The sequence below is a fragment of the Eleutherodactylus coqui genome, chromosome 6 (genome assembly GCF_035609145.1).
Source record: "Eleutherodactylus coqui strain aEleCoq1 chromosome 6, aEleCoq1.hap1, whole genome shotgun sequence".
Taxonomy (NCBI): domain Eukaryota; kingdom Metazoa; phylum Chordata; class Amphibia; order Anura; family Eleutherodactylidae; genus Eleutherodactylus; species Eleutherodactylus coqui.
Genome location: NC_089842.1, coordinates 158,212,117 through 158,227,677, shown reverse-complemented (window position 1 = coordinate 158,227,677; position 15,561 = coordinate 158,212,117). Strand labels below are relative to the sequence as shown.

The following is a 15,561-nucleotide window of genomic DNA, read 5'->3' as shown; positions in this document are numbered from 1 at the left end:
CTTCTCAGATTGTCTGGGATTTCTTCTCCCTAGTTTAATTCTTACATCATGGGTCGGATGGAGAAATTCTACCCAGATCCCTTGGTTTTCAACCCAGACAGATTTCATCCTGATGCTCCCAAGTAAGTGTGGTATTCATACTGTAATATAATACATATTGCCCAGTGCATTATACAGTGAATATAATTATTTGCTTTACACATACAGGCCTGGCTATGCTTACTTTCCATTTTCCCTCGGACCACGGTCATGTATCGGTCAAGTATTTGCTCAGGTAGGTGCATGATAATAACTGATTAAAGACATTAAAGGGTAGAGGCTATTTTAGTATATTTATTTATTATTTCTTGTTGCTTATGAACGTCCACAGCAGTTATCACTCCCATCAGTCCCTGTTGGAAAGCAACAGTGGTAACTACTAAGCCACCACACTGCCCAGTATAAAGGACAAAATAATATTTCTGGGGCCTGTGTATTCCTTTGTAGTGATTAGAGATGAGCGAGTATACTCGGTAAAGGCAATTGCTCGAGCGAGCATTGCCTTTATCGAGTACCTGCCCGCTCGAGACTAAAGGTTCGGGTGCCGGCGCGGGGGAGCGGTGAGTAGCGGCTGTCAGCAGGAGGGAGCGGGGGGGGGGGGGGGGGAGGGGGAGAGAGAGATCTCCTCTCCGTTCCGCCCCGCTCTCCCCCACAGCTCCCTGCCCGCCGCCAGCCGAACCTTTCGTCGCGAGCGGGCAGGTACTTGCTAAAGGCAATGCTTGCTCGAGCAATTGCCTTTAGCGAGTATACTCGCTCATCTCTAGTAATGATTATAAGGTGGTACCTGAACCTACACCAATGGTGCATATTTTTGGCTCAGAGACTTAGATTAGTCTTACATTAGGATAAATGAGCGTGAACTGATCCCTGCCAATGTGGGGATCACATTACTCCATCGAGCACCCAAGTTCCTTATACAATACATGTAAAAATCTATATGGTGCTCACAGTAGAGCACCAACATTCACCATGTGAGGACAAGATCCTAAGTACCACAAATGGAGCAGGATCTAGATCAGAGGTGCACAACCTTTTTTGGTCCGAGGGCCGAATTGTCATTTCGAACCACTCCCAAGGACCACAGAAATACTTAAAGGGATATTACCAACTGAGATATTTATGGCCTGTCCACAGATGCTACAAAGACAAGCATTTCTCTGTCTGCATAGTTGGGTGGCATAAAGAATGGCTTTGTGGGCCTCATGGCCTCCAGGCTGCAGGTTGTGTACCCCTGATCTAGATTGGGACCTTAAAAGAAGGCAGCCACCAAAGGGAAGAAATATCTCTTGTAATCTACTGATGTACAAATGTTACAGCCTGTCCCATGTAATATCTGTGTTTCCTCTGTACAGATGGAAGCAAAGGTCATCATGGCCAAGCTTCTGCAGAGATTTGAATTTGAGCTGGTGGAAGGACAGAGCTTCAGGATCTTGGATACTGGGAGTCTGCGTCCTATGGATGGTGTGATCTGCAGACTGAAATCTCGAGCGGAGCACAAATCTGCAAAATAATCAAAGGAACAAAAAAATTAAGATCGATGCAGTCAGACATATTTGCACCATATTCCCACATAAACCCAGTAATTTTGGACCAAATGAATGAATTTGGGTAGATATTTTGGGTTTCCCTTCTGAGTCTACACAACTAGTTGGACCACATGGATGAATGTGTTTGTGGTTTTTTTTATATGTGTCAAAACGCAATCAGCAAATTGTTTATGTTGTACAGGTTATTATGTCTATAGAAATACTGAATATAAGCATTGTATATGTGGGCTGGTCAATCTAGTGTGTCGGCTGTCACTGCCAAAGATCAAACTGCACTCACAGTTTCCGAGCCTAGAATGGATGAAGGACTTGTGCTGCATGACCATCATAGGTCCTTCACCATGTAGTTGAACAGCTATCTACAGACGTAAGAGCCTATAGAGCTCTCCTTGCACACCCAACATCACATGCAAGTCTGGGGGGAGAGGTAAGGCGAACAGTGCCAGTGTCAGTGGAGGATGGATGGTTAGAGGTTAAAGTGCTGCTGCCAGTGGGGAAGTTGGGTGTAAAATGCTGCCATTTGAGCTATTTTGTGATGTTTGGTGCAGCTGGAAGGATAATTTGTGCTGTGCTGTGGTATTTATCTGGCGTTTTTGAGGCAATACTTTCAGCTCCCTTGTGATACTTGTTTGGTGCTGTTGGACCATATTTTGGGCCGCACTCTGGTACTTATCTGACGCTGTTGAGATGATATTTTGTGCTGGTCTGTGGAATTTTGCGATGTTTGGCTGATATTTTGTGCTGCACTGTGGTACTCATTTTGCACTATTGGGACAATATTTTATGCTGCTCTGTGGTAGTTGTGGCGCTGCTGAGGTGATATTTTGCGCTGTTGGGCTGATATTTTATACTGCAATGTGGTATTTGGTGCTGCTGTGGTGATATTTTGTACTGCACTGGGCTAGTGATATGTGCACTGCAAGGTGACAAATGTTTGGCACTGGTGGAAGTAATATAGGCACTACATACTGGCACTACTTGGTAGTATTTGTTTACTAGTGAGGTCCTGTCATCACCAAAAATTAGTTGCTGAGACGCTCATAGAAACTGTTTGAGAAGCCCCGATCTATTGGATTAAACCAATAGTTAACAACAGATAATAATGCTCTTGCTCCTGGCCTCCTTTTCAGCTCCTATTGAGTAAATCAGTTTCAGACAAGCTTTCTATTGGCACATTTATGCCCCTGTAATGTGGATTAATGTCCTGGTTTATCTGCAGGTGTACTGATTCACATGATGCTGTGATTTTTGGTCCTCATGTTGAGACACTCGTCCATATTACAGACAATACACTCATCTGAGACTGGTCTTAGGCCGGCTTCACACAGTTGTATGCATATTTACACGTGCATTTGCGGAATGGGCATTGCGTATTTGAGCATGCATGTGTGTTTTTTACTGTACTTTTTGCGTGTGCAAATCGTGCATATTTGCATGCGCAAAAAAACACACACCAATGCTCTCAGCCATTGAAATTGCCAACTAGTGTAATTAGTTCAATATGTGTTCTTTCCTCAGAAAAATTGAGCATGCGGCATATTTTTTTTGCAGGACCGAAATACGCAGGACAAATACGCGTATGTGAATAAATCCATTAAAGTCAATGGGTTCTATTATCTGCATATCGCGCACACAACATTTTTATGCGGAAATGCATGTGTAAATACAGACTTGTGAATCCGGCCAAAAGCACAATTTCTTGTTACCTTGCATTACGCCCCACTATTATTCTGCAATATGGTTTATGTGCCAGCCCTGTTTTTTAATCCTAGTCCGACCCTGATTATTGTGCATTGCCATTGTGTATTATAAAACTGATTTGTTTAACAGTCTCTTTTGTGGCCCATGTGGACATTGTAGGACCGGTCTCTTTCTCAGGCACGGTGACCATTGGAAGCTGTACATCGGCACGTCACCGCGCATCTAATGGATGATTAGTAGGACATGTTTTGTCCCACAGGATTGTGCCTGTTTTGGTATAAAAGGCAAGCTGTTGTTGTGGTGCTGCGGTGGTGAAGTGCACTAGAAAGCATGAGCATTCGGTGCATAGTTGTGTGTGCCCAAGTTGTGAGCCATGAGAGAAACCCTGAAGGCCTGCTGAGAGGTTGGTTGCAGTCAGAACATGTCAGCTGCAAGATAATCTCTTATCAGAGCCAAAGTTTGGTTCGGTTTTTGACCTGCTGGATTGCTGAGTCAGGCCTCATTCACATGAGTGTGTTTTTTTTGCGTGCTTATGTGTGTGAAAAAAAACCGCTGCTTGCACATGAAACTTTGCCCGTTCACTGGAGCAGCTGCTCCACGAAGGTCCCCTCATCACTGAACACTGTGAGAGCACTGTAACTGTGTTCAGTGATGATGGGACTGCAGTCGGAACAAAAGAATCCCCTGCTACAGCTGTCACAGCTGTGGCAGAGGAGCACAATGCCATCCCATTGCTTTTAATGGGGCCTGCTGCCCCCCTATTGAAAGCAATGGGATGAACACAACCACTGCAACAATGATTTCGGGGAAGGGCTTGAAATATAAGCCCTTCCCTGAAAATCATCCCTAGTTGTAAAAAAAACCCATTAACTCTCCTAGAAGCGCTGTCCATCTCTTCTCCCCATCCCCGGCAGTAGTCTTCTGTATCCTGGTGGCCAGGGATTGAAAAATCCCCAACTCCAGAAAGTGCTGCCTCTGATTGGCTGAATGCTGTGACCAATCAGAGGCAGCGCTCAGCCATTCATTGAATGACAGCTGAGCGCTGCCTCTGATTGGTCACAGCGCTCAGCCAATGAAAGGAAGCACTTTCTGGAGGACAATCATTGCTGCAGGTGTTGCCTTCATTCCATTGCTTTCAATGGGGCAGCAGCAGCGCCCGCCCCATTGAAAGCAATGTGATGGCATCGTGCTCCTGTGCCACAGCTATCACAGGGGATTCCTTCAATAGCTGGGGAATCCACAGCAATAACTGTCACAGCAGTAGCGCCATCCCAATTGAAAGCAATGGGATGGTATCACGCTCCTCTGCCGCAGCTGTGGCAACTGTGACAGTGGATTCTTTTGTCCCCGCTGCAGTCTCCTCATCACTGAACATTGTGACACCACTGTGATAAGGGGACTCCCTGCGGGGATTAACAGAACCCTCCAGGAGTCCCCTCATCCCTGTGGGGGCGAAATGAGTTAACAGCAGAAGTTCTGGCCAGAAGCACCTTTTAAATGCCTGCTGTAAGCAGTGGGGAATCTGTTCTGTGCACAGGAGTTGCCATTAACTCCTTCTCCTATAGAAGTCATTGAAAACTCCTGCAAAACGCGCTGCTATGTCCTATCTTTTTTAGGTGCGTGCTGTTTTGAGCTTTAAATTCTGTGCATATGAACACTTCTATAGGAACCCATTGGTTCTTTTAACCCTTTCCAATCCACTGTCTGACATCTGAAGACATTCTGATTGAATGCTGTACAGCTCCGATGTCGGAAGACGTCCGGCAGGGTATTCTTACTGTATATTACTGGCCACTCTGTTGTCGGGGGCCTCTCCAGCATGTCTAATACCACAGTACTGGCTCTAGTCAGCAGACTGCGCCATTGTATAATGCCAGAAAGAGAAAGCCCCCTAGGGAACCCTCAATCCAAAATTGGATTGCAAAGGGTTAAAAGCGTAAAACACGCGCAAAACACGTGCTCGTCTGAATGAGGCCTCAGAGAGAAAGCCTTACACCATAGAGAATGTGTGTGTCCCTGACTGAGAGCCGAGTTGAGTGTCCACAGAGGTACGCCAGACCTGCTAAATTAGAGCCTGTGAATATATAACGAGACTGAGACGATTGCATAAGGGCTGAGAAGCAAAGACAGTGGTGTTGCCAAGTAGTAGAGCCAGCATTGCCAAAGTATTTGAATCTGTGTTACAACATTCTGATACTGTCAGCCAAGTTCAAGTGTGCCAAGTTAGAGCGACTGGACTGCTAATTCATCTGTCAAGTAAAGACTGTTATTGTTTACTGCAACATATGCTCCATCTCTTTATCCTGCATGTGAATATTGGGTGGTTCTCCTGAGAGTTTCATGTGTGTCACTGTAAATGTACAACACCCACTTAAGGCCTATGCATGTCTTCAAAATCAAATGAAGTCACTTTACAATAGGTGTTAATTAAAATTTCCTATAATTTTATTTCTACGGCTTCTATGCATACTATGCATTCCATGGTTACAGATTAGAACCCCTTCTTAACCCCTTAGTGATGAAACCTTTTTGCGCCTTAATGACCCACAAATTTTTAAGGCTTTTTTTCATCATTCATCACATTCCAGGAGCCATAACATTTTAATTTTTCAGTCGACATACCCATATAAGGGATTTTTTTTGGGTTCATACAATGTATTGCATAACTTTTATGAATCTTTTTTTTTTTTTTTTGGGGGGGAGGGGGTGCGGTGGGGAGTCAGGGGGAGAGAGAGAGCTCCCCCGCCTGAATCTTTTCGCCGAGTAGGCAGTTACTCGAAAAAAGCGATGCTCGATCCGGTAATTGTCCTAAACGAGCACGTTCGCTCAGTCTGGATTTCTTGTACCACTTCAGCAAGGCTAAGATAGCATATCTGGAATGCTCTGGTTATGGAAAATTACAAGTTTTATAAAATGTCAGATTGACGCATATAAGATGGATACATGGGATGGAAAAATGTATTTATGCTGGAGTACTACCACTGAGGTCAGTAGCTTCTGTCTCTCTATGTGATCTAGACTAAACCTTGCTTGAATGCTTGAGATGGGGTACGATCCCATAATGTATGATTGATATCATTGTAATTCCAATTGAATGCTTGAGATGGGGTACGTTCCCATAACAGATTGATTTGAGTGCTTGCTGTATCAGTGTGAACTACTTAGTGGGGGATTCCTGGTCTAAGACTATCAGACACATAAACTATCCATAGTGGAGGATTCCTGGTGTGAGACTATCAGACACAGGAGTTACCTTTACTTCTAACCTGCTCTTTAAATAGCAGGCTTATAACCTTACTTGCTGGGCCGTTGAGCACACTCTAACCATAAGTTAGTACACACTATAATTGCAAACAAGCAGAGCTCAGAACCCTGAAGGCTTTTAGGACCAGGCCACTATTAGTATAAATCTGGTCGTTACACCTGGTATCAGCTCAAGCACAACTAACCTGGAGATTTATCAGCTAAATAATATGATCTCATAGCATTCCATGCACAATCATTATAGAGACTAATTAGCCACACAGGCAGTCAATTGACTGAGTTTGATCAGTTAAACAACATGATCTCATAGCAGTCTATGCAGGATCATTATAGGGATTGATTAGCCATACAGGCAATCAAGGTGGTGGTTAACCAGTGTAAACCCCATATTAAGGCTGCATTCAGACGAATGTATATCGGCTCGGTTTTCACGCCGAGCCGATATACGTTGTCCTCATGTGCAGGGGGGGGGGGAGGATGGAAGAGCCAGGAGCAGGAACTGAGCTCCCGCCCCCTCTCTGCCTCCTCTCCGCCCCTCTGCACTATTTGCAATGGGGAGAGGCGGGGCGGGGTCGGGAGCTCAGTTCCTGCTCCTGGCTCTTCCACCCCCCCCTGCACATGAGGACAACGTATATCGGCTCGGCGTGAAAACCGAGCCGATATACGTTCGTAGGAATGCAGCCTAAGGTTCAGATAGATCTTAATTATAGCTCCCTTGGTCATTAAGACAACATGACACTCAGTATATTGTGATGCACAATTCAATAGCATAAAAGGTTGATTGAGTGAGATGATTCAAACATACTGGTGATAATACAAGAAATGAAACCTTGATTTAGATTTCTCATTCTAACTCCAATACAAGGTAATAAATTTCACTTCCTGATGATCCGCCTAATTGGCGAGGAAACGTGTCGAAGTTTCACAAAACCGAATAGGATGCACATGTACCTACCTTGAAGTTTCATAAAGCCGAATAAGATATACATATACTTACCTTCATAACTCAATAAAAGTTCGAACGTAAATGAAGTACAGATACTAATCCTCATGAGACAAGTGCATCAACACACTAACTGAAAGCTATAAATGATGCAGGCACCATCAGGCCTCATTGAGTAATAGTAAAAGTGTGATTTATACTCATCCAAATCTTTTTACAACCAGTGGGACTGCGTTAACAATCATATCTGGTTTATAACGCAACAACAAATAGTACTACTGGTAGGTTCCCCCATTGTTTCCTTATTAAAGGGGTAACCTGGTCTTGATTTAGTCCCCTATAAAGGGCTTTATTTATATGTTGTTTGTTTTTGTTGGTGTGCCCACACATGGCGGTATTTTAATATTTGGAAATAAAATCTAGTTTTAATGTAAAAATAGTCTACACTGTGAAAGGTCTTTACTTTAAGAATAGACTACTGCCTCCGTGAGTTTATTTACGCTGGTGTGGCCTTTTAACCCCTTAGTGACGAAGCCTGTTTGCGTCTTAGTGACAGAGCCAAATTTTGGAAATCTGACATGCGTCGTTCAACGTAGCATAACTCCGTAAAGGCTTTATATATCCAAGTGATTCTGACATTGTTTTTTCGCCACATGTTGTACTTAATTTAGGTTGTAAAAAGAGACCGATATAATTTGTGTATATTTATTAAAAGTACCAATATTGGAAAAATTTTGAAAAAATTGTCATTTTTTCACATTTTCAACCGTAATAGCTCAAATATGTCCAAACATACTGTACAAATTTTTGATAAGATACATATTTCCATCTGTTTACTTTATTCTGAATGCACACTTGAAAAACTTTTGTGTTTTTTTTAACCATTTAGAGGATGTACAAATTTAACATTACTTTTCAGCATTTTGAGGAACACTTTGTTTTCCTGCACCAAACCAAGTTTGCAAAGGCTCATAAGTGTCAGAATAATAGATACCCCCCCAAGTGACCCCATTTTAAAAACTACACCTCTTAATGTATTCACTGAGGGGTGTCATGAGTATTTTGACCCCACCAGTTTTTTTCAGGAATTAATTTAATTTAGAGGAGAAAAAATAAAATTTCATATTTTTGCAAATATGTCATTTTAAAGACATATTTTTTTCCTATAGTTAACATGAAAATGAGGATTTACACACCAAAATGGATACCCCCGTTTCTCCCGTGTTCAGAAACATACCCATTGTGGCCCTAATCTTATGTCTGGATGCACAACGGGGCCCAAAATGAAAGGAGTAGTCGGTGTCTTTCAGAACATAAATTTAGCTTGAAGGCGTTTTAGGCCCCATAGCACTTTTCTAGAGCTCTTGAGCAGCCAAAACCAAAGAGAGCCCCCACAAGTGACCCCATTTTGAAAACTAGACCCCTTAACGAATTTATCTAGGGGTGTACTGCCCATTTTGACCCCACAGTTTTTGAATGAATTCAAGCGAAGCAAAAGGAAAAAATTGTGATTTTCATTTTTTTGTCAATTCTGTCATTTTAAAAACAGCTTTTTTTGTACAGCACACACATGAATGAAGCCTTGCATGCCAAAATGGATACCCCTGTTTCTCCCGTGTTCAGAGACATACCCATTGTGGCCCTAATCTTATGTCTAGATGCACAACGGGGCCCAAAACGAAAGGAGTAGTCGGTGTCTTTCAGAACATACATTTTCCTTGAAGGCGTTTTAGGCCCCATAGCACACTTGTAGAGCTCTTGAGCGGCCCAAATCAAAGAGAACCCCCACAAGTGACCCCATTTTGAAAACTAGACCCCTTAACGAATTTATCTAGGGCTGTACTGCCCATTTTGACCCCACAGTTTTTGAATAAATTCAAGCAAAGCAAAAGGAAAAAATTGTGATTTTCGTTTTTTTGTCAATTCTGTCATTTTAAAAATAGCTTTTTTTGTACAGCACACACATGAATGAAGCCTTGCTCCGCAAAATGGATACCCCCGTTTCTCCCGTGTTCAGAGACATACCCATTGTGGCCCTAATCTTATGTTTGGATGCACAACGGGGCCCAAAATGAAAGGAGTAGTCGGTGTCTTTCAGAACATAAATTTTGCTTGAAGGCGTTTTAGACCCCATAGTACATTTGTAGAGCTCTTGAGTGGCCAAAACCAAAGAGAACCCCCACAAATGACCCCATTTTGAAAACTAGACCCCTTAACGAATTTATCTAGGGGTGTACTGCCCATTTTGACCCCACAATTTTTGAAAGAATTGAAGCAAAGCAAAAGGAAAAGTTGTGATTTTCGTTTTTTTGGCAATTCTGTCATTTTAAAAACAGCTTTTTTTGTACAGCACACACATGAATGAAGACTTGCACCCCAAAATAGATACCCCTGTTTGTCCCGTGTTCAGAAACATACCCATTGTGGCCCAATTCTTTTGTCTGGATGCACAATGGGGCTCAAAATGAAAGGAGTAGTCGGTGGCTTTCAGAACAGAAATTTAGCATGAAGGTGATTTAGGCCCCATTGCCTACTTGTAGAGCCCTTGAGCGGCCAAAACGACAGAGAACCCCCACAAATGACCCCATTTTGAAAACTAGACCCCCTAACGAATTTATCTAGGGGTGTACTGTGTATTTTTACACTACAATTTTTGAATAAATCTAAGCAAAGCAGTAGGAAAAAAATTACAATTTTCATTTTTTTGGCAGTTGTATCAATTTAAAAACTGTTTTTTTGTACAGCACACATAGGAATGAAGACTTTCACCACAAAATAGATAACCCCGTTTGTCCCGTGTTCAGAACCATACCCCTTGTGGCCCTAATCTACTTAAAGGACACATGGCTAGGCCTATAATAGAAGGAGCACCCATTGGATTTCAGGGTGCAATGGAATAAATTCCAGGCCCCATTGCCCACTTATAGAGCCATTGAGCGACCAAAACGATAAAAAAACCCCACAAATGACCCCATTTTAAAAACTAGACCCCTTAACGAATTCATCTAGGAGTGTATTGCGTATTTTGACCCCACAGTATTTGAATAAATCTAAGCAAAGCAGAAGGAAAAAATTACGATTTTCATTTTTTTGGCAATTTTGTCAATTTAAAAACTGTTTTTTTTGTACAGTGTACATAGGAATGAAGACGTTCACCCCAAAATGGATACCCCCAATTGTCCTGTGTTCAGAAACATACCCATTGTGGCCCTAATCTACTTACAGGAAACATGGCAAGGCCTGTAATGGAGGGAACACCCGTTGGATTGCAGGGCACAACTGAATACATCCCAGGCCCCATTGCCCACTTTTACAGAATAAAAATTGACACCTTAAAAAAATATCCCCCCCCACACACACACCCCTACCCCTCCGCGCCCTTGTCGGCGTTCCCCAAATCTTAGATAAAAGTAATAATGTGAACTGTGTAATATTTCCAAAGACAGGGGTAATTACGAAGGCTGGTTGGGATGGGTACATGGGGCTATAAACCCGGGTATCCCCCCTCCTCTCATGCTTTTTGGGGGTATTTCGTGACCTCAGTGGCGGGTATGGGGTGTAAAAAGTGGCGGACAGTGAGTCTCCGTAAGCTTAATGAGATGCGGCGGTCTCACACAGAAGGCGCTCAACTAGCTGCTCCTGGAACTGCAGGAAGGCGAGCGTTCCCGGGGCTTCTTGTAAATTGCGTATTACAGGTAGCGGTCTGAATAACGCCGGGCTCACATGGCTGTAGGTGGAATCCGCTTGCCGAGGCCCGCAGTGGATCCCAGCTGTGAGCCCGGCTGTGACCCTGCGTACGGCCACGTAATGTACTGTGCATAACTGCCTACTCACACAGGCGGTCATGCGCAGTATTTTTTTTTTTGTTTGTATTTTCCGCACCGTCGCTTAGCGATGACGCTGGTACCCGCAGCCCGTATACAAGGTAGTTGTGTATGGGCTGCGGGTATATCTGCGACCATGGAGCACAATGGGCTCTATGTTGCGGATATCCACGGTAAAATAGAACCTGCTGCGTTCTCTTTTCTGCGAGTGGATTACACAATTCCAACCCACTAATGTGAGCGGAATTGTGTAATCCAATGCGATTGATCTGCGTATTACCGCAGATCAGAAGCATGCGGAATCCGTAATTCCTATCTGGTCTTGTGAGACCGACCTATGTTAGATCGCTACCTTTTTTTCACGTGACCGGGGACCGCCCAACGAGGCCACCCGTCACTGCTCCAGGCTCTCGGCGACCATTGGTCGCTGGAAGCAACGAGATTTAAAATTTCCTGTGCTCCCCGTCTCCTGCGCATGTGTCCGGTGTTTTGCCGGCGGTCGCATGCGCAGAATCCGGGAACGTTCACGGAAGAAGATTGCGTCGGGGTGCAAATACGGAGGCCTCCGGTAAAAAGTTTCATCTCCTCTCACCGATCGCATCGGTGAGGGGAGATGAACCTTCACCTTTTTTTTACTTTTACGTGATCGCCATTATCCATTGGATAACGGCGAACACGTGATCAGGAACCGCTCACCGCGGCACCCCGTGAAATCTCCAGGCTCTTGGCTAAGTTTTGTAGCCAGGAGCAGGGAGATTTTAAATTACCACTTAAATTAGCTTTTGCGCATGCACCTGCCATATTGGCGACGGGCGCGTGCGCAGAAGCTGGGGTAAGGTCCGCAGATAAATCCATGGGCCTTAGGTACGTCATTTCATCCTCCCTCACGGATATGATCCGTGGGGGGAGATGAAACGCAAGTTTTTTAAACTTTTTAAAAGTTTTTTAAAGGTTTTTTTTTACTTTTTTTTTTACTTTTTACCCCTTTTTTATTTTTATTTTTTAACTTTTTGCACTTTTTTTTTTTACTTTACATGATCACTGTCATCCATTGGATGACAGTGATCATGTCCCTGGTGACATCCCTCTGCTCTTGGCTACACATGGCAGCCAGGAGCAGAGGGATTTTGAATTTCCCGGGGCTCGAGCCCCTCTGTGCACGCGCCCGATGTCAATCATCGGGCGCGCATGCGCAGACGGGGATTTCGGGTCCCGGGACATCGGGATATCGCAGAGGACCGGGAGTGAGTATTTTCACCTCCCCTCATGGATCCGATCCATGAGGGGAGGTGAAATTTACTTTTTTTTTACTTTTTCAACTTTTTCGCGATCGCCACTATCTAATCGATAGCGGCGATCGCGGGCCTGGGGACCGCTCACAGCGGTCCCCGGTAACACCTCCTGGCTCCCGGCTACCTTCAGGAGCCGGGAGCTAGGAGATTTTAAATTTGCCGGGGGCTCCCGGGCTTCTGCGCATGCGCGTGACGTCATCATCTGGCGTGCATGCGCAGAAGGCCGCCGGCGGGTCCGGGAGGATGAGATCTCCGTGGGACACCGCCGACAAGCCGGGTAAGTAATTTCAGCTGCCCTGGTGGAGCCGATCCAGCAGGGCAGCTGAATAACTAACTTTTTTGACAGTTTTATTTACTTTTTTGCGATCGGCGCTATCCATTGGCTAGCGCCGATCGCAATGCCGGGGGGACTGCCCGCATCCTGGGATGACAGCTCCATGCTGTCGGCTACCTGCGGGCACCGACAGCATGGAGCTGTCACGTCCTCAGGCCAGTGGGCATTAATCCAAAGAGGATGCATAAAACTACGTCCTCTAGGATTAAAGCCCACTTTCTGAGGACGTAGTTTCCCGATGGGGCAGTCGTTAAGGGGTTAATGAATGAATGGCTCTGATTGGACGCATCCAGTGCTGGCTATCATTGGCTGAGTGGGCTGTCAATCAGCGGCGTTCAGCCAATCAGAGCAATCTCTCGTTGGAATCAGGGATTTCAAATCCCCGTCACCAGAGAAAATGTTCCCCTGCCAGCTGACAAGTCCCGAGAGAGAGCTGCTGGGGACAGCGTTATCACCTGTAAGGAGAGTATAGATTTTTTTTTTACCAAGTTGTGCCGCGTTTTTGGCAGCGCTGAAACCGCTGCCCATTCTTCTCAATGGGCAACACAGGGCTGAAAACTGCCAAAAATAGAACATGCAACGCTGTCAAAGCAATGCTGCATTTTCAGCCTTGTGTGAGCAGCCCCATTGAAATGAATGGGAGCGTTGTACAGTGTTTAGCGCTGTGCTGAAAAAGCAGAGCTAAACACTGCACAAAAACGCCTGTGTGAGGGAGGCCTTAAAGGAGATGTCTCGAGGAAGCAGTGATTTTTTTTTTTTGCCCAATCCCCCTAATTAAACATACATTACTAAGCCCCCCTGTAAATGACTTTCCTAGCTGGTTTGTACTTACCGTTCCAGCGTTTCAGCAACTTATAAAAGTTTCCCCAAGATGGCCGCCGGCTCTTTCCCCGTCGCTCGCTGCAGCCCGACGTGCGCGCTCCCGAGACGCTGCCAGCTGTGTCTCCATGGCAACCGGACACCCCGCAGCCGCCGCCGCCGACCAGACGCCCCGCAGCCGCCGACCAGTCACCCACCGCCAGGCAGCAGGTAACCGGCGTTAGCCCCCGGCTCCCCAGCGCTAGACCCTCAGCCCAGGTGAAGGCCCCGGAGCCCAGCGCTGGGCTCCGGGGCCTTCACCTGTCAGTGAACATCACCCCCGACCCATCACTTACCCCCCTGGCCCAGCGCTAGTTCCCCCCGGCCTAGCGACAGCCCCCCCATCGCAGCGACAGCCCCCCCCGGCCTAGCGACAGCCCCCCCATCGCAGCGACAGCCCCCCCCCGTCCTAGCGACAGACCCCCCATCGCAGCGACAGCCCCCCCCGGCCTAGCGACAGCCCCCCCATCGCAGCGACAGCCCCCCCAGCCTAGCGACAGACCCCCCATCGCAGCGACAGCCCCCCCCGGCCTAGCGACAGCCCCCCCATCGCAGCGGCAGCCCCCCCCCGGCGCATCACAGCGACAGCGACGACAGCCCCCCCCCCCCGGCGCAGCGACGACAGCCCCCCCCGGCCCATCACTTACCTGGACGGCAGGACAGCTGGACGGCAGGACAGCTGGGCGGCTTCTCCGGACGGCAGCTCCAGTTTCTGCACCTTCCTCTAACAGAGGAAGGTACAGAATGGCCGCTCCAGCGCGCTCCCGAGCAGTGACAGCTCATCTGCGCATGCGCAGAAGAGCTGTAGCGGGGAGCACACTGAAGCGGCTCGTGCTGAAAGGAGAAGACCGGACTGCGCATGCGCGTCTAAAAAAGGAAGCTGCCAGCGAATTTAGACGGAACCATGGAGACGAGGACGCTAGCAACGGAGCAGGTAAGTGGAATAACTTCTGTATGGCTCATATTTAATGCACGATGTATATTACAAAGTGCATTAATATGGCCATACGGAAGTGTATACCCCCACTTGGTTTCGCGAGACCACCCCTTTAATGGAGAAGTCCTGTGTGTTGGTGGGACGACTTATACCCCTCCCACCTGAACAGCTGCTTCACAAGCACAGAGCTAAGCTAGACTAGATATGAGTGAGGTGCGAAGACTGCTGTATTTGCCGCCTTGATCATTATGTACCACGCAGCCCCTCCCTCCACGCCCAGTTGCATTCTTTCTAGTGGAACATACAGTGCATCAAGGAGGTACCATACCGCTGCAGACAACGTGCCTGTGTGCTGTAATGTAGCAATCTGCACCACTACATAAAAATACTCTTCAAACAAGCAAGATAATAACAACAAACAGATTTCAGAATTTTTGTACATTTTTTATTTTTTTTAAATTAAAATCTCTTTTTTTCCCCCAATTTAGTCTATTTCCATCCAGTTTTCTTTAACTTCTTCAATGCTCTCTGTAAAGTGACTTGTCCCATAAGAAATGTGATCTTAAAATTCCTCTTGTACCATTCTCTGGAATAAACAGGGAAAATAAAACTAGGTATAATAAATACTGAACCTTCTGTGTATTTTCTTACAATGCAGTACTGCCAGATATTACCGTATTTTTCGCTTTATAAGACGCACTTTTCCCTCTCCAAAGCGGGGAGGGGGGGGGAGTTGATGCGTCTCATAGAGCGAATGTGCCAAAAATTGTTAGCGCGATCGCGATTTAGTTAGCGTAATTGCGTGTTAAAATCATGATCGCA

At 45.8% G+C, this 15,561-nt stretch overlaps 1 protein-coding gene across 1 annotated transcript in view; it reads left to right on the top strand.

The window, feature by feature from the left end:
- The window catches only part of LOC136632836 (cholesterol 24-hydroxylase-like), a 38,668-nt gene extending 37,118 nt beyond the window's left edge, over positions 1-1,550 (top strand). The window contains exons 13-15 of the mRNA XM_066608061.1: positions 34-122; positions 208-274; positions 1,392-1,550. Of these exons, the coding sequence (XP_066464158.1) occupies positions 34-122; positions 208-274; positions 1,392-1,550 (315 nt within the window). The remainder of the gene's footprint in view (positions 1-33; positions 123-207; positions 275-1,391) is intronic.
- Positions 1,551-15,561: the final 14,011 nt, after the last annotated feature.